This window comes from Microcaecilia unicolor, chromosome 10, assembly GCF_901765095.1.
Source record: "Microcaecilia unicolor chromosome 10, aMicUni1.1, whole genome shotgun sequence".
In the NCBI taxonomy this organism is placed as follows: domain Eukaryota; kingdom Metazoa; phylum Chordata; class Amphibia; order Gymnophiona; family Siphonopidae; genus Microcaecilia; species Microcaecilia unicolor.
Window position 1 is genome coordinate 185,037,043 of NC_044040.1, and position 19,809 is coordinate 185,056,851.

At 46.3% G+C, this 19,809-nt stretch overlaps 1 protein-coding gene across 1 annotated transcript in view; it reads left to right on the forward strand.

Moving 5' to 3' along the window:
• GMPS (guanine monophosphate synthase) overlaps nucleotides 1-19,809 on the forward strand; it is an 85,623-nt gene that overhangs the window by 55,413 nt on the left and 10,401 nt on the right. The window contains exons 10-14 of the mRNA XM_030216485.1: nucleotides 692-797; nucleotides 3,024-3,139; nucleotides 5,688-5,813; nucleotides 15,034-15,149; nucleotides 17,055-17,185. Coding sequence (XP_030072345.1) covers nucleotides 692-797; nucleotides 3,024-3,139; nucleotides 5,688-5,813; nucleotides 15,034-15,149; nucleotides 17,055-17,185 — 595 coding nt within the window. The remainder of the gene's footprint in view (nucleotides 1-691; nucleotides 798-3,023; nucleotides 3,140-5,687; nucleotides 5,814-15,033; nucleotides 15,150-17,054; nucleotides 17,186-19,809) is intronic.

The window sequence follows — 19,809 nt, forward strand, 5'->3', positions numbered from 1 at the left end:
TTCTGGTGCCAGCTGCTGTCACTCTCCCTGGGCCCACTTTTAAATTCCCTGATGGAGTAATGACGCTTCCCCCCCCCCCCCCCCCCCAGCTTCTCTGACCTACCTTATAAAATTCCTGCTTATGCTGGTTTCAATCCCAAAATGGCTGCCGGGACTTTCCACAGCAGTCTCACGAGGCTGTCGTTAAACGTTGCTGCAGCCATATTGTCTGTCTGAGGAATCGGCGGGGGCAAAAGTGACTGGTGATCTCTTGCCTGGAAGAGGCCACTAGACCACCAGACGTTTTAAAAGGTAAGCCTGGGTGGGCTGAGGGAGAGGAGGTGGTACTGCTATTAGACCACCAGGCTGATTGGAGGGTGGAGGGACTGTGGTGGCAGCAGGCACAGGAGCACCCACACCCTGCTTTGGGGGTAGGGAGGAGCAGGTTTCCTTTTCTGCTGAAACCGAATGGAAACTTTCAGTTGCCAATTCGGTTTTGGTCCAGACTAAGAACCCTGGTTTCGGTTGGCCTCTATTTTGTAGCTGTACTGCAAAATTTAAGGTTGTTTCCTTTAAATAAAGTGTCGTAGTTACAATAATGAAAATGAAATACTGGTGTTGGTTATAATGACCTGATTTGTCATTTGATCATATTCAGGGGGTAGTTAACTGCTTATTGATAAAAGACATGGATATTGATTACTTTGTGCAGGGTAAAGTAATAGAGCCCCTGAAAGATTTCCACAAAGATGAAGTCAGAGAACTAGGACGAGAACTTGGTCTACCTGAAGAGTTGGTTTCAAGACATCCTTTCCCAGGTACTCTATGCTGAGTCACTTTGCATCTGTAACAGGTACAATAAGAATCTTAATATAGAAGCTTTCTGAAATATGAATAGTACTCTCCTAAAAGAAATATATAATCTTTCTACATTCCTTCATGTACACCTCAGTAGGTGGAAAAGCAGCAAAACTTGTCGGATGTAGTTGGCATCACTGTATATACATTTTCACTTTTTCTTATTTATTTATTTTTTTTTTAGATTTGCTTCAGCACACTCCTGTTACACAGAAATGTCCAATCAGCATCTTGAGAAACATAGTAGAAAGGAAAATTTTAAAACAAACATTGCTTTTAGACACAGCTTTTGAGCAAAGCTGTTGTGATTTGATATAAACCACTACCTTTCCAACTATACCTAAGCATCTATATGTATTTATAGACTTTCCTCGTTATGGTTTCCTTTTACATATTAACATTCAGAACCATAGCTGCGATCTGAATTCTCATAATCATTGCTCTGATAAGAAGAGTCTCATGCTTTTACAAAATATTATGGGATTAGTCAATACAAAAATGTTAGTAAACCTCATCCATAATTCACAACATTATATAAAAATGTTGGGCAGACTGTGGTATTCAATGTTAATGAAAAGTTGAATTAATTTGCAGTGTTTCTATGCTGCATAACAAGCTCATGAAGCATTTTGGCATCACCTGCATCTGCCAGCTTACTTGAAATGTAAAGATATCCATCACAGCAGGAAATTGTCTTATTTTTTGAGTGAGGTGTTATATAGGTGTATTAAATAGTGCTGTTGTGTATGTTTGGTAGCATTGTAGAAATGATAAGCAGTAATAGATTTGGGCAGCTGTATGGCCCAGAAATTGATACTCTTTTCTAGTGGATTATGATGATTTTCACTCGTGCTTCGTAGATGAGTTAGTGTGGCAAGTACTGAAATAACTCAGGCACTGAAAAATGGAGACACAGTCCACAGCAACCCAGGCTGGGTGTTTTATGCTTCAAAGAGCTGTATGCTGCCCTTTCACCTGCTGTAGAACACTAGGATGTGGCCTGTATGTGAAAGGGATAAATTGTGAATGCTGAAGGCTGTGCAAAATTACTGCCAAATGAGAGAACTAGATGGCAAGGTCTTGTAGGGGAAGAGTACCCAAGACTGGGTGAGAGAGAACTTCCTGGTTCAGCTGGAATAGATTCTCGTAAAACAGTTCAAACATTGATTTTATCGTTGAGGCTGGTATGAAATCCTGTTTCATGGAGTTACAGTCTAAAGCACCCTTTAGAAATATCCTAATTTAAAAACATTATGACTCTTAAAAATAGCTGGTGGTACTCTCTAATATGAAAAAAAAACAAACCCACAAGCTATTCCGTTGGTTATCCTCACATTTTAATTCAGTGGACATTGCTTGATTGTGTTAGGGACACCAAAAGCAAAATATATGCAAGTAAGATAGAGTATTTAGAGAGACATTTTAATATATTATGCTGTTTTGACTATCTTGTTCATTATTAAAGCTGCTGGAAATAAAAGCACTCAGCTTCTTCACACTTAAGTTTTTCTTATCCTTATACAACAGAACTGATAAAAATAGTAAAATGCTGCTGAGCTGTTTGACATAACTAGTAACCAAAAATGGTTCTCTCTAGATGATAATGAGAGCTTGACTGCACCATTGTACTATCACGTTCTGTTGTATACAACTTTTACAGTTTGGCCAAATAAGCAAATCTAAATTTATCAGCTTAATGTGTGAAAAGTAAAGCTTAACATAAAGAGAGTGGAAATACACCTGAGGTTTGTTTTTTTGGTCTTCTTCCTCTTAATGATACTCACAGGTTACCTTCACCTGCCAGGCATATGGCATTGCTTTTTAATGGTGCAGATTTTTTTTTTTTAATTTGTTAAAAAAAAAAAAAGGTTGGGCATCATCAGAACACAGCTTTAAGCAAAGATTATGTAAACTATTAAGAATCATATTTATGTTGTTTCTTTGTTATAATTGGCTGTTTTTGTAAGTTGTGATGCCTTTTGTTGGACCAGAATAATCCAGAAATGATGTAGGAAATGAGCCATCCAGTTTCCTTCTGTAGATGCTTTTGCACACATGAGTGTTATCCAGTGATACATCTGTCTTCCTTAAGAGTTTTATGGCTTTAATTGAACACAGGTAGAGTTCAGTGATAAAACTATGTACTTCTGTTCTAATACTAACCCTGTTTAAACTGCATGCTGTAGGTCCTGGCTTAGCAATCCGAGTAATATGTGCTGAAGAACCTTATATCTGCAAGGATTTTCCTGAAACCAACAATATTTTGAAAATAGTAGCAGACTTTTCTGCAAGTATTAAAAAGGTAATTCCTGTTTTTGTACTATAGACAGATGGGAGGTGAGTTGGGGGAAGAGGAAAAGAAATAAGATGTAAAACAAAGATCCTTAGCTGATGATATTCGTGTTTAATATATAAAGGGATGGACTTTTACAGTCCTTTCAATCAATGTCCTCTTTCTTTACATGATCTCACTTTCCTTGGCCATCTGTTTTACCAATCTAAACCTCAAAAAGAGCTCAATAGGCTATCTAAATAAAGTTCATAATACATATAACAAAAAATGATATCCCTGCGTAATTCTGATGTCACCAACCATTTAATTTTAAATAGGAGGAAAAAACCTCAAATTCTAAGGGCACACTCCGTCGTTGATATCACCAATATTAGGGAGGTCCCTTAAATCATCATGGGTAAAAAAACCTCCTTATACCAAAAAATAATCTGCTATAATAAAACGCAGCCTCAACGTTCTGAGGACACTGACATCACTGAAGTCACTCACACATCGGTTCGTGGTTTCATGGTGGTAAAGCCACAACATCTTCATGCCCCGCCCTCGCGTCACACGTGATGACTTCGAGGGTGGAATACGAAAACAAATTAACGCATGGGGAGCAGTGTTTCCTACTCTTCCCCTTCCAACAAATCCCAGCCGCCGCTGACATGCACATGAACCCGGCCCCTTTTGCCACATAGCCCTGCCCCTTACAACTTACCACCCCACCCACGGTAGCACACTCTTAACCTCACCAACCTCTCTCCCCCCCGTCACCTCCCCTCCCCTTACGCATGTCTCCCTGGTGGTCTAGAGGTACCTGTTCCGTCGGGCCAGGAAAGAAAGAGCCCCCTCTTTCCTCCCGTACCTGTGGCTTCCTTGCTGCATCGTGTGGGAGTCCGGCTCTCGGTGTTTGAAAATGGCCGCCGAGAGTTCAAGCTGCCTCGCGAGACTTCAACTCTCGGCGGCCATTTTGAAACGCCGAGAGCTGGACTCCCACACGATGCAAGCTACCACCTCCGCTACGGGCAGGAAAGAGGGGGCTCTTTCTTTCCTGCCCCGACCGAACAGGTACCATAAGGGGAGGGGAAGGGAGTCCCGTGCCCGCTAGCGCCCGTTTCATCGGCGCCAGAAACGGGCCATTTTTACTAGTTTATATATACGGCTCCTGCTCTACTTGAGACAAAACACTGTCTATTTTTTATATAAAAATTTTATATTTATATAAAAAATAGACGGTGTGTTGTTTCAAGTAGAGCAGGAGCCGTATATATAAATTATTTTTTGAGATAAGGAGGTTTTTTACCCATGATGATTTAAGGGACCTCCCTAATGTTGGCGATATGAACAACGGAGTGTGCCCTTAGAATTTGAGGGTTTTTCCTCCTATTTAAAATTAAATGGTTGATGACATCAGAATTACGCAGGGATATCATTTTTTGTCATCTGTTTTATCAGGGAAATTTAGACTCTGGTCTGGAGGAGTTTCCCTATTCTTATGGGGTCTAGTGGCAGCTTTGCCTTTCTGGGGTTGTTTTCTTGCAGCCTGTTGTAGAGCCCTGGGACTGTTTCTGGGATCCCGTTGCACTCTGCTTAGCAGGTCATGGCCACATCACCAATACTTGTAGGTGAACTATGTGGACATATTTTAATCACTTTTTTTTGTGGTACTCCTTAGATCCTTTATATTTTCAAATCAAAGGAATAATGTTGAAAGCAACTGGTAATTGTCATCCCTTCATTCTGGGTTGAACTATTTTGTCTATACCATAGCTCTTTCTGCAGCCTTACAGTAGCACCATTTCTTCTGTCAGAGAAGGGCTGTATGCACTAGTACACAGCAGGCACCTGTGAGAGAGGAACTGTGGTCACAGAACCAAAGTGTTACTGTTCCATATAATTCCTGAGCTTAAGTAATCTAGAGAGAGATGTACTTTTCTGAGGGTATTGAGCCCCAATTTTCCAGTCCTGGGCAGATCTTCCTGTTCTGTGCATCAGTATCTTTATAGCTTATCCAAAATGCTTCTGTGTACTTGATTTTAAGTCAGCCCTACTATTCCCACACCTCTCCTTTCCATTGGTTCTTCATTCATCTCAGAATCAAAGTTGTGGTTTTCTTGTATCTTCTACTGTTTTCCTTTCTACTTTCATATCTTTCTAGAATCTTTATTGCTTTCACATTTTTGCCTGAAATGGAAACTTTTCTGCTTTTCTTTCCTAGACCAATATAATTTACCTACTGTTTATTTTTAATATAGTTCCTTTTTTTTCTCTCTGCCTGTACGCAGCTGTCCTTTATAAATCTGATCTTTTACATGGATTTCTTCCCTTACACTGAAGCACTCTAAGGTGCTATTTAAAAGAGTAATAAAGAGTCAAGGTTGAAGTTGTTTGGACATTTGTTTTTTTACAGTAGAAACCCGTGCTACAAGTAATTGAAATACATCAGGAGTTTAGCTGCTGCGTATATGTTACACCATAACTTGAACATGTACTGCCTTCAGACTGAATTTTCTCATAAATGTGCCTTGTGGTAGAAAGTGTACAAAGTGCTTTTGTGCTCTTGTTTACACAGCCACACACACTGTTACAAAGAGTTAAAGCCTGCACAACTGAGGAGGACCAGGAGAAACTGATGCAGATCACAAGCCTACATTCACTGAATGCCTTCTTGCTGCCAATCAAAACTGTGGGTGTACAGGTTAGTGACGTCAGTTACTGAATGTAGGGCACGGTAGGCGGAAAGATTCAGCATGTCAGCAGAAATGGAATGCTGGGAGAATAAAAGAAGTGCAAACTGGAAAGCACTGTTGAAAAGGAGACAGAAATGAGAATTGGGAGGGGGGAAAAGATATGGCCACGGAGGCTGAGAACAGATGCTTCACCTGGCTTATTCGTCCATGTGGCTCTTGTCTGTATGTGTGTTAGGATCAAGGAGCAATTAATATGGAAAACGAATTGCCTTCCTGTCTTACTGTTGTGAAAAATATGATTCTGCATAGTCTGAATTTCAAACAGTTCTTGTGGAAGACCCTCTGCAGGCTTTAATAGTGCCTGCAATGGTCTCTCCTCTTTGAGCCCAGAGGACAGGATTAGTAGAGTTATACAGGCCACCTAAAACATCTTTGTGCTGTTCAATGTCATTTACCCCAAGTAAGATTATTTTTATATGAAAGAAAAAGAATGCTGGTCTCCTTCCTATCATTAAAAGGCTTAAAGGAAGTCCATCATATTGTAGTGTTTTTTCGAAGTATTTTCAAAATGAAATGAAAACCATGTAGCAAGAAGACTCAAGAGATCCATTTTGGACTGCTTGTTGCCCAGAGTTGATCCTTTGTTAACGTCAGAAGGCAGCATGTGTCTAGGAGCTTTTTTCAGTATCTGCCCTTTTCTTCATAAAATTCTCTAACTGCTCATGAGGCCAGAGTACTGTATGGTATTTTGGAAGTCCATGTATGAAAAATCATTATACTCTCTGCATGAATTAAACATTTTGCAGTTCAGTTCTTATTTCTGAAATTCTTTAAGCTGCTCTCAGGAGCCCCTGGGACAGTTATTTTTAACAAGAGCAACACATTGGACATATGTTTACCGAACCTGATTGTTCCATGTTGACTCATACCTGACAAATGACCTCACATATGCCATTATTATGTTACGTGAAATAATTTGAGTTGCAAAGACGGCTGCCCCAAGGAGGTCAGAAGAAGTGCAGGGCAGCTGCTAAAATTTTAAAAATAACTGATCTGAAAGCGCCTTGTGTAGTTTGGGAATATATTGATTGCTACATGAAAGGTACAGTTTGCTTTTAGAATTTTTATGAACGTTCTGCATAGAGAGGTGTGTGATAGACTGGTTCCAAATCAGAAAAAATTAAGAAAACAATCTGTTTTTATGTTGTGCTTAGATTATTATATTATGCATATATTATGCAAGGTAAACATAGTTACTGATCTTGATAGAGTGGGTTGAGCTATGAACTTTTTCAGTGGCTCGAACATGTTTCAACTAACTCAGCTCTATTATAGTACTTCATGTTTTATGGTGGTACAAGCAAAAAAGCCCGTTTCGTGAAAAAATGAAACGGGCCCTAACAAGGCTATCGTCTAATGGCCATTATGTTTTTAACGGAAGCGTTAGCAGGAATATCCTATGATAAGCAATAACTGATAAGGCTTTACAATGCAGGAATATCCTCCCAGGGCAGGGGACGTGGACCCCCCTTCTGCATGCTGCCCCAAGTGCTTTTTTTTTTTTTTTTTTGTCTTATGTTTTGGCTTTATGCAATTTGATAAAAGTAAAACAATACAAAATAACTAGAAAGATTTTAGAAAAATATAATCCTCCTTTACATATGGGAAATTTATTTACATACAACATTTTTGGTGAAAATCTTGCCACAATGAGGGAAACGCTTTCCTTGCTCAGGACCATATATAACTTTTATAATTGCATCCGAAGTCTTTCGAACTCGGAAAAATGCCACATACAGTTGTCCATGACTAAATACTGGTTCTGGCAAGAAAATGGCAACTTTTTTCCAAAGTCTGCCCTTGTGAATTGTCATTGCAAAAGCCAGTTTTACAGGTGCTTTCGACGCAGTGTAAATGGGAGGTCTGCGTTAGACGAAAACACGCGGAGTCAGTTCTGCACTTCAGAACCGACAGAGACACTATTTTAAATTTGGCAGATCATGGTGGATAGTAGTTAAGGTGTGTTGCAGTAGATGGCGTGTGATGTACAGCAGGTTGGAGTGTGCTTCTGCTTCCCTGGAGCAGTGTGTGGTGGTGGTAGCTCATTTGCATACGGTTACGAACCCAGCCAGCCATCCAGGGATGCAGATTGACAAATTATTATTTCCATATCATCAAGCTGATCAATCCATAGACTGGTGGGTTGTGTCCATCTACCAGCAGGTGGAGATAGAGAGCAAACTTTTGCCTCCCTATATGTGGTCATGTGCTGCCGGAAACTCCTCAGTATGTTCTCTATCTCAGCAGGTGGTGGTCACACACAGCAGCAGCTCTGGCTAGGCCTCCAAGCCTAATTTTTAGGTTTTGTTGAGTGCCTGGGGTTGAGGGCTCTTTTGAGCAAGTGCAAACCTGGTGGTGCCAGGTCCCTCCTTTTCTCCCCCCTCCCGCTGGCTCCGTTGAGAAAAAAAAAAAAAAAAAAAAAATTTTTAAACGTCCTTAAAGGCGTTTATTTCGACGTTTATTTAAACGTTCATTGCAGCTACTCACTGGGACACCAGTTCGTTACAGCTCGGAGCAGACAGCAGGTAATTTTTACCTTTTTATAGCGGGAAGGGGGTTCCCCGATTCTTCTCCTCGTGGCTTATGGCGTCGGCGGGCGAGGGCGCAAAGGGTCGATCCCCGGATCGCTTGAGCACTTCTAGAGGGGATGCGGGGGTCTTACAGCCTGATTCGCCCTTGTTGGGTGACAGTTTCGTGACCGATGAATGTCCCGGTCCTTCCTCCGGCGTGGCGGTTTTTCCCGCCATAGCCCATCCCCCGCTCCTCGCCTCCGCCATCTTGGCCGGCCACGCGGCTCGGACGGCTTCTTCATGGGCCGCCCTTGAGGTTGGAGACATTAATGCCATGAACGCCCTTAATTTGGGCGACGGCACAAAAGCGGCTAAAGTTAAGCGCCGTTCTTCCCGCGCGGCTCCTTCGCGGAGTGTCGCGCCGGACGCCATTTTGGATGCGCAGCATGTCTCTCCCCCGCTCTTGCGAGCGCCGGTTGAGGGTGCGTCTAGGGCTGTTGCCCAGGCTGCGGAAGTGCACAGTCTGGGGGGTTTCTCCCCCGAGTTTATTTTGCTGCTGCATCAGGCTTTCCTCATGCAAAACGCTGCCCCTGCTCCCTCGTCTGGTAAAGAGGTTGAGGTTCCCAGAGGTAAACGCCCTCGGGTTGATTCCCAGGCCTTGGAGGAATTTGTCTCCTCCGATGTAGATGAGGGCAGCGTGTCTGAGGTCTCCCAACGGTCCTTTGCGGATTCCTTGGAGGAGACGGATCCCCGCTCGGATGGATTTGCCCAACCTGTTGTTACAGGCCATGGACACTTTGAAGATTTCCTCTCCGGAGGACGTCTCTCCCTCAGCCCCTGTTGGCTCTGCCATTATGCTGGGGACGAAGCGCCCGCCTAGAACCTTCCACGTGCATGATGCCATGCACACCTTAATTTCGGCTCAATGGGATGTCCCAGAAGCGAGCCTTAAAGTGGCTAGGGCTATGTCCCGCCTCTATCCTTTGGCTGTGAGTGAACGTGAGGCCTATCTGTGGCCTACCGTGGATTCTTTAATCACTGCGGTGACTAAGAAAACGGTGTTGCCGGTGGAAGGTGGCACGGCCCTAAAGGACGCCCAAGACAGAAGATTGGAGGCGGCCTTAAGGTCGTCCTTTGAGGCGGCTGCTTTAAGTTTGCAGGCCTCAGTTTGCGGCTCCTATGTGGCCAGGGCGTGCCTGACTATGGTGCAGCGGGCTTCCCCCTCGGATCATTCCTTGAGGGCTGATTGGCCGGCCCTGGAATCGGGCTTAGCCTATTTGGCAGACTTGCTGTATGATGTTTTGAGGGCCTCAGCGAAAGGCATGGCTCAGACAATCTCTGCGCGGCGGTGGCTTTGGCTGAAACATTGGTCTGCTGACCACGCCTCTAAATCCCGCCTGGCTAGGTTGCCTTTTAAAGGCAAGCTGCTCTTTGGGGTCGAGCTGGACAAAATCGTGACTGATCTCGGCACGTCTAAGGGCAAGAAATTACCAGAGGTCAGGGCTCGGGCTAGTACTCGTCCCGGTACCTCCAGAGGACGGTTGCAGGAAGCCCGTCGGTACCGCCCGGGCAAGTCGGGTTCCTCTGCCCCCTCTTCCTTCAAGAGGAATTTCTCCCCCAAGCAGCATTCCTTTCGCAGAGACCGCCGTCCCGGAGGTGCTCCCTCCGGTCCTCCCCCAGGGTCTCGTACCCAATGACGGGGTCTTGGTCCACGCCCCAGTGCAGATTGGAGGACGGCTGTCCTCGTTTCTGGGCGAGTGGACCACAATAACTTCAGACGCGTGGGTGCTGGAAGTCATCAGAGACGGCTACAAACTAGAGTTCTGCCGACCCTTAAAAGACGGGTTTGTACTCTCTCCCTGCAAGTCTCCGGTCAAAGCTGTGGCAGTGCAGCAGACCTTGGACAATCTGATCCGCCTGGGCGCGGTCGTTCCGGTGCCAGAAAGTCAGCTTGGCAAGGGACGTTACTCCATTTACTTTGTGGTACCAAAGAAAGGAGGTTCTGTCCGGCCTATCCTCGATCTCAAAGGGGTCAATCGGGCCTTGAAAGTGCGGCACTTTCGCATGGAGACTCTCCGCTCTGTTATAGTGGCAGTGAAGGCAGGAGAGTTCCTGGCATCCTTGGACATCAAGGAAGCGTACCTGCATATTCCCATCTGGCCTCCTCATCAACGCTTTCTGCGTTTTGCAGTCCTGGGACGACACTTCCAGTTCAGAGCCCTCCCTTTCGGGTTGGCTACTGCTCCGCGGACCTTTTCCAAAGTAATGGTGGTCATCGCGGCCTTCCTACGAAAGGAAGGGGTACAAGTCCATCCTTATCTGGACGACTGGTTGATCCGAGCCCCCTCTTATGCAGAGTGCGGCAAAGCTGTGGACCGGGTAGTTGCTCTTTTGAGCTCCCTGGGATGGATCATCAACTGGGAGAAAAGCCAGCTGCGCCCGACTCAGTCCCTGGAGTACCTGGGAGTTCGATTCGACACCCAAGTGGGCAGAGTGTTCCTGCCAGACAATCGGATTGTCAAACTTCAGGCTCAGGTGGACCAGTTCCTAGTAGCCTCTCCCCTTGGGGCTTGGGACTATGTGCAGCTGTTGGGCTCTATGACGGCCACGATGGAAGTTGTGCCCTGGGCCAGGGCTCATATGAGACCACTTCAACACTCTTTGCTGCAGCGCTGGACTCCGATGTCGGAGGATTATGCTGTGCGCCTTCCCTTGGACCCAGCAGTGCGCAAGGCGCTGAGCTGGTGGATGCAGACAGACAAGTTGTCTGCGGGAATGCCTCTGGTGACCCCAGAGTGGATTGTCGTCACGACGGACGCCTCGTTGTCGGGCTGGGGAGCCCACTGCTTGGGAAGGACAGCGCAGGGGCTCTGGTCTCCTGCAGAGGCAAAGTGGTCTATCAACCTCCTGGAACTCAGAGCCATTCGGTTGGCGCTTTTGGAGTTCATCCCGGTACTGGTGTTGAAGCCTGTACGGGTCCTGTCGGACAATGCCACGGCTGTGGCCTATGTCAACCGCCAGGGAGGTACCAAGAGCGCCCCTCTAGCCAAGGAGGCTATGAATCTTTGCCAGTGGGCGGAAGCGAACCTGGAGCAGCTTTCAGCGGCCCACATTGCCGGAGTCATGAATGTCAAGGCGGACTTTCTCAGTCGCCATACCTTGGAGCCCGGAGAGTGGCAGCTATCTGCTCAGGCGTTCTTGGACATCACGAAGCGCTGGGGCCAGCCGAGCCTAGATCTGATGGCGTCATCGGCCAATTGCCAAGTGCCGCGCTTTTTCAGCAGAGGACGGGACCCTCGATCCCTGGGAGTAGATGCTCTTCTCCAACAGTGGCCGACACAAGAGCTCCTCTATGTGTTCCCGCCCTGGCCCATGTTGGGCAGGGTGCTAGACCGGGTGGCAAAGCATCCCGGCAGGGTAATCCTGGTGGGTCCGGATTGGCCCAGGCGTCCCTGGTATGTGGACTTGATCAGGCTCTCAGTCGACGATCCTCTGCGGCTGCCAGTGGAGCAGGGCCTGTTACATCAGGGTCCCGTGGTGATGGAGGATCCCTCCCCCTTTGGTCTTACGGCCTGGCTATTGAGCGGCAGCGTCTGAGGAAGAAGGGCTTCTCAGACAAGGTCATCGCCACTATGCTGAGAGCGAGGAAGCGCTCTACTTCTACTGCTTACGCCAGGGTTTGGCGTATCTTTGCAGCGTGGTGTGAAGCAGGCTCACTTTCTCCCTTCACTGCTCCAATTTCTTCAGTGTTGGCGTTCCTGCAAGAAGGTCTGGAGAAAGGCCTGTCGCTCAGTTCCCTTAAAGTCCAGGTAGCGGCTCTGGCTTGCTTCAGGGGCCGCCTGAAGGGTGCTTCCCTGGCTTCGCAGCCAGATGTGGTGCGCTTTCTCAAGGGAGTTAATCACCTGCGCCCTCCTCTGCACTCAGTGGTGCCTGCGTGGAATCTCAACCTGGTACTAAGAGCATTGCAGAAGCCGCCTTTTGAACCCTTGTCGAGGGCATCTCTGAAAGACCTGACGTTGAAAGCAGTCTTTTGGTGGCTATCACTTCAGCCAGAAGAGTTTCCGAGCTCCAGGCGCTCTCATGTCGAGAGCCTTTTCTGCAGTTCACTGAGGCAGGAGTGACTATTCGCACAGTGCCTTCCTTCCTGCCCAAGATTGTTTCTCGCTTCCATGTGAATCAGCAGCTCTGTCTCCCTTCCTTTCGTAGGGAGGACTACCCAGAGGAGTACTCTGCTCTTAAATATCTGGATGTGAGACGAGTCATCATCAGATACTTGGAAGTGACCAATGATTTCCGGAAATCGGATCATCTGTTTGTCCTGTTTGCAGGTCCTCGTAAGGGTCTGCAGGCTGCTAAGCCTACACTACTACTACTACTACTACTTAACATTTCTAGAGCGCTACTAGGGTTACGCAGCGCTGTACAATTTAACAAAGAGAGACAGTCCCTGCTCAAAGAGCTTACAATCTAATAGACAAGTGAACGGTCGGTCCGATCGGGGCAGTCAAATTGGGGCAGTCTGGATTCACTGAACGGTAAGGGTTAGGTGCCGAACGCAGCATTGAAGAGGTGGGCTTTAAGCAAAGACTTGAAGATGGGCAGGGAGGGGGCTTGGCGTAAGGGTTCAGGAAGGTTGTTCCAAGCATAGGGTGAGGCGAGGCAGAATGAGCGGAGCCTGGAGTTGGCGGTGGTGGAGAAGGGTACTGAGAGGAGGGATTTATCCTGTGAACGGAGGTTACGGGCGGGAACGTAAGGGGAGATGAGGGTAGAGAGGTAGTGAGAGGCAGCAGACTGAGTGCATTTGTAGGTAAGAAGGAGAAGCTTGAATTGAATGCGGTATCTGATCGGAAGCCAGTGAAGTGACCTGAGGAGAGGGGTGATATGAGTATATCGGTTCTGGCGGAATATGAGACGTGCAGCAGAGTTCTGAACAGACTGAAGGGGGGATAGATGGCTAAGTGGGAGGCCGGTGAGGAGTAAGTTGCAGTAGTCCAGGCGAGAGGTAATGAGAGCGTGGACGAGAGTTCGGGTGGTGTGTTCAGAGAGGAAAGGGCGAATTTTGCTGATGTTAAAGAGGAAGAAGCGACAGGTCTTGGCTATCTGCTGGATATGCGCAGAGAAGGAAAGAGAGGAGTCAAAGATGACTCCGAGGTTGCGGGCAGATGAGACGGGGAGGATGAGGGTGTTATCAACTGAGATAGAAAGTGGAGGAAGAGGAGAAGTGGGTTTTGGTGGAAAGACGATAAGCTACAGTGGCAAGATGGGTCAAGGAAGCCATTGCAGCGGCTTATGTGGCCGCGGGGAAGGTGCCGCCTATCCAGCTGAAGGCTCACTCCACGAGAGCTCAGGCGGCCTCGATGGCAGAGGCCGGATCCGTCTCCTTGGAAGAGATATGCAAGGCGGCAACTTGGGCTTCGGCTCATACATTCTCCAAGCATTACCGTTTGACTGTGGCTGCACGGGCGGAGGCCCGGTTTGGAGCTTCAGTGTTGAGGTCAGGGATTTCAATGTCCCGCCCTGGGTGAGTACTGCTTCGGTACATCCCACCAGTCTATGGATTGATCAGCTTGATGATATGGAAGGTAAAATTATGTATAATCATACCTGATAATTTTCTTTCCATTAATCATAGCTGATCAATCCATAGCCCCTCCCAGATATCTGTACTGTTTTTATTCTGGTTGCATTTCAGGTTCAAGTTTAGTCTTCAGTTACTTCAGAAAGACTTCGTGTTCAAGTTTTTTCACTTGGATTCTTCAAGAGTTAAGACGAGTTTGTGTTACAGTGAGCTGCTGCATTCCTCTCCCCTCCGTTTTACGGGGCTGGATTGAGACTTAAAATTCTGCCGGCACTCCCTCCCGCTTCGTGCGGCTGTAGGGCAGCTTTGTACCCCTCCCGCTTCGGCGGTGTTAGGGTCAGTCAGCTCCTCCCGCGGTTGCGGTTGCAGGATAAGCCAGATCCCCCCGCATCGGCGGGTGTGGTGTCCCTCCCCCGCTCCGCGGGGATGAGCTGGACGGATTCCCCTCCCCCACTTGTGTGGGGATGAGCTGGGTTAATTCCCCTCCCCCGTTTCGGCGGTGGTGAGCTGGGCAGAGTGTCCCTTCGTGGGTGTAATTCTCTAAGTGCTGAGTCCTGCGGATGGAGCTTTGATATCGACATACTGAGGAGTTTCTGGCAGCACATGACCACATATAGGGAGGCAAAAGTTTGCTCTCTATCTCCACCTGCTGGTAGATGGACACAACCCACCAGTCTATGGATTGATCAGCTATGATTAATGGAAAGAAAATTATCAGGTATGATTATATATAATTTTACCATAGATATTGTCTCATTAGTTAGATATCATTTGCTTGTATATTTCTCTGCCAGTAACATGCATTTGATATATGTGCTGCCCACATGGGTATGTGCATCTTCCATGGAGCCCATGAGTGCCCTAAAAAAATACTGTCTTGTGTACCCACAAGAGCACGAGTGACTTTTCATATCAGCTCTGATAAAGTACTGCTTGAAATGTACATTCCCTTCTTTATCTAGGTTCATTACTCCTATTTAAATAGCTATATGATACTCCTCTGCATAGAATATAGATTTGCTGCCTTTGCATGAAAGTAATGAGCACTGTATGCTTTGTTTATGCTGTTTCTTCCCACAGGGTGACTGTCGCTCATATAGCTATGTATGCGGGATCTCCAGTAAAGATACTCCACATTGGGAATCTCTCATGTTTCTAGCCAAGCTTATACCACGCATGTGTCATAATATCAACAGGTAGAGGGTCTTATTCTATAACTCCTAAATCTTTCACTTTTTTGTAATAGGTAATTGGAATGCAGAATGAAAATTCTAGTGCAGGGGATCTTAACCTTTTCTGTTTCCCGCACCCCTTTAACTGATCAACGAAACCTTGGCACCATCTTTCTAAACTGTATGTCCACAAGTGACTGACAGCTACATATGTTACCTTCTAACTGCTAATATGTTGCTGAAATTACGGTAGTACATGGTTATACTACCGAAGTCCCACTTAAAGCTACATGCTACATAAATTGTACATAATGTTGTTGAATAAAATGACCATTTACAAATGACATGTACTAGAAAACATTTTGTTAATAAGAATTGCAACAACAGTTCAGTAATTTTAGTCATTTGGCCACAGCCTTTGTCGTGACATGGTTGTGCAACCTGGACAAGTAGTGCACAAATGAAGTTAAAAAAAAAACCCAAATCTTAAGTTTTGTCACCATTAGTGAGAGCATTTCTGCTGTTTACCTTCACACTTTGAAAACTTAAGCTGACGTGAAGTTCACTGGTAAAGATGTACGTGTGTGAATACTGTGAAGCTTTCAGCCTGAAGAATTTACCCAGTTAACTGTTAAGTTACGTGGGTAAATTGCTTTAAAAACTGTCCTAATAACTGCATTCACCCTGTTGAGAAGGTTTCAGTGAACTTTCTGATTTTTGCACCCTGTCTCGCCTCTTCCCACACCTCTGGTTAAGAACTCCTGTATAGTTAAATACTCCGCTCTTTTGAATTTCCCTTTTTCTTTAAAATTCCTAAAATATAAGATAAACCAGGGCCGTAGCCAGACTTCCGTGGGAGGGGGGTCCAGAGCTCAAGGGGAGGGGCACATTTTGCCGCCCCCCCCCCCCCCGTCTCTGCCAAACCCCCCTCCCGCCGCAAACCCTTCCCTGCCGCCGCCTACCTTCGGTTTTGCTGGCGGGGGACCCCAATCCCCGCCAGCCGACGTCCTCTCCGACCGTTCTTCTGCTCAGAAAAGTCTTCTTCCTTCAACAGTTGCGTGCTTGCTGACTGCAAGACGTCAGACTCAGAGAACAGAACTGTTCTCTGAGTCTGACGTCCTGCACATACAACGTGCAGGACGTCAGAATGCAACTGTTGAAGGAAAAATACTTTTCTGAGCAGCAGAACAGTCGGAGAGGACGTCGGCTGGCGGGGATTGGGGTCCCCCGCCAGCAAAACCGAAGGTAGGTGGCGGCAGGGGCGGGTTTGCCGGGAGGGGGTCCCGACTGAAATCTACGGGGGCCCAGGCCCCCTCAGGCCCCACGTAGCTACGCCACTGAGATAAACTGACAAAATTGTTAACCCTTTAAATAGTTTTACTGGTCACAAAGCAGTATTATAGAAAACTCAGCACAGCTCCTATTGTCAAGAAAACTGTGCTTAGCATTTTATGTTCCACCACTTTAAATTAGCCTAGCCCATTGATCTATCTATAATCATTGTATCAGAGTTCTATGGCTTGATAGTTGTCCCAGATTAAAGAGATCTTATTACTCTGAAGGTTTTAAACTCTGCAACTCTGCACATTACTTGCTGGATGCAGTGGAGAAGTTGTTCAATATTAAGGATGTTCACACACCCAGTGGACCCACAGAGCAGGTATCTGCACTGCTGGCAGGAGTTCTTGTTGCTTTTAGGCATGCGATTATGCTAAAACATTAAACATATAATTCTTTAACCTCATCTGGCATTTTAGTTGTGGAATTTCTTTTGGCTTCTAAAATCAGAGCCTAAATATAAGAAGATTCTTTGTTATATTACTGGAGCTCAGATTCAAATAAGACCATGTTTTGAGCAGAAAAAGATGTTTGTAATGTATTCATAAGCAGATATTTTTTTTCTTTTGTGTGGTATTTTTTTTTTTTTAGAGTTATCTATGTATTTGGTCCACCAGTTAAAGAATCTCCCACAGATGTCACACCGACTTTCCTAACAACAGGAGTCCTCAGCACGTTACGGCAAGCTGATTTTGAGGCTCATAATATTTTGAGGGAATCTGGTAAGTAGGTGTGTTGAGCATCTATCCAGCCATTTTGCTAAGATGAACATCTCTAATAGACTCAGTTATGTGTAAAAGTTGAAGAGTAAGTTTATAAACCACTAGGGGGCAGTACATAAGAATTTAAGCATTGTCATACTGGGACAGACCAAAGGTCCATCAAGCCCATTATCCTGTTTCTAACAGTGGTCATTCCAGGTCACCAGTACCTAGCAAGATCCCAAAACAGTAAAACAAATTTTATTCTGCTTATCCTAGAAAATAAGCAGTGTATTTTCTCAAGTCCATCTTAATAATGACTTGTTGACTTTTAGGAAATTATCCAAACATTTTTTAAACCCTGGTCAGCTAACTACGTTTATCACATTCTTTGGCAACAAATTCCAAAGTTTAATTACATGTTGAGTGAAGAAATATTTTCTCCAGTTTGTTTTAAATTTACTGTTTAGTAGCTTCATTATGTGCCTCCTAGTATTTTTGGAAAGAGTAACCAAGCGATTCATGTCTACGCGTTCCACTCCACTCAGTATTTTATAGGCCTCTATCATATCTCCCTTCAGCCATCTCTTCTCTAAGCTGAAAAGCCCTAGGTACTTTAGCCTTCCCTCCATAGGGAAGTCGGCCCATCTCCTTTATCATTTTCGTTGCCCTTCTCTGTACCTTTTCTAATTCTGCTATATCTTTTTGTGATGCAGTGACCAGAATTGCACACAGTATTCGAGGTGCGGTTGCACCATGGAGCAATACCAAAGGCATTTTTCATAGCATCCTTACATTATCCCAGAACTTGTGGATTAGTCATATCCTTTGACCAGCAGGTGGAGATAGAGAACACAGAAGTGAGCTGAATCATATAACCTTAGCCTGCTAGCTGAGCCCGGCAGTATTTTTTTATCTCCAGCAGGTGGGTGGTCATAGCTCTGCCCTGAGCTCTGGGTAGCGTTCCTGTTGCAGTTGAACTTATTGGGCAGTCTCTTTTCAGGAGGCCATCTCTCTAGGTTCTAGAGTCCTGTCTCCTTCAGCCTGTGTCCCTCTCCTCCTGTTGGACTGGGAAACGAGGCTCAGCAGCTGGTTCCTATAACTGGGAAAAATGAAAAAAGAGCTGTTTTCCCCTTTATTAGAAGCAGCTGTGTATTCAGCGCAGTGCAGGGAGGGGGCTGATGCAGCTCAGAGCCAGTAAGCCTCCCTTCTATTTTCCTATCCAGAGTAGTACCTAGGGCAGTTTAGGCAGTTTCTCGGGGGAGAGGGGGCTCCTGTGGGTCCGGTGGGAATTCCCATTTCAGACACGCAATGGCAGCTCCCATTGAAGTCGGTCAAGTGGTTCTCCCATTGCAGAGCCCACTGTGAATCGTTTGGCCGCTGCTCCTCTTGTAGGTCAGAGAAGGTGAGTGCTTCTTAAGATGGTGTGCTGGCACCATTTGTACTGCGGCCTGTGGATTCCCCTACTTCAGCAACTGGCAGTTTGCTTCAGAGAGCACTGTTTCTCCTTCTGGGCTGCCTGATTTAGCTGGAAGGTGTGAGGCATGTTTTCCCCTGAGTTTGTGTTAGTACTGCATCGGACATACTTGCTGCGGCAGAGTCAGGCAGGGGTACCTCAGGCTCCCTCTATCTCCCTGTCCTCTGCTCCTTCTGTTCCCAAGAGGTTCCGTTTGGATCACTGTGCTGTGGCTGAGAGGGACTCTCCTCCTCCTTCACCTATTTCAGATGAGACCGGAGGAACCTTCAGTTAGAGAGCCTTTGGAGGACATTGAGCTTTGTCCTGAGGAGGAGGATGACCATAAGATGCTGAGGCTAACTGAGTTCGATTCCCACTTCAGGCACAGGCAGCTCCTTGTGACTCTGGGCAAGTCACTTAACCCTCCATTGCCCCATGTAAGCCGCATTGAGCCTGCCATGAGTGGGAAAGCGCGGGGTACAAATGTAGCAAAAATAAAAATATTTAGCAAAGAAGAGCTGAGCATGCTGATCTCTGAGGCGTTGGCAGCGCTTTCTGTCAAGAACCTTTCAGCTTCCTCCTCAGGAGGGCAAGGTTCTTCTGTGATGAAGGGCCTAAGAGGCCCTCTAAGGCCTTCGCCATGCATCTAGATATACATGAGTTGATTTTGGTGGAATGGATGTCTCCGGACATGGGGTTCAAAGTGGGGCGAGCCATGGCCTAGTTGTACCCCTTGTTGCCCGAAGAAAAAGAAAAGCTCCAGCTACCAAGTGTGGACTCGCTGGTGGCAGCGGTCACGAAGAAGACCACCTTTCCAGCGGATGGATGTATTGCTTTAAAGGATCTGCAGGACAGGAAAATTGAGCACGATCTAAAGCAGTCCTTTGAGGTGGCCTTAGAAACAGGCGACCATCTGTAGCTCCTTTGTAGTACAAGCTTGAAGTGGTGGCAGGAGATGTGCCCAATCTATCCAGCTGGAGGCTGGACTTGCATACATAGTGAATGCAGTCTATGATATGCTCCAACCCTTGGCTCAGGGTATGTCCTTGGCAGTTGTGGCTCAGAAGCAACTGCGGATGCGGCCTCCAAGTATCAGCTGGTGAAATTCCCTTTCAGGGGCAAATGCCTCTTTGGGGAGGATCTGAGTAACCTGATCAAGGAGCTGGGAGAGTCTACACTGCAGTGCCCG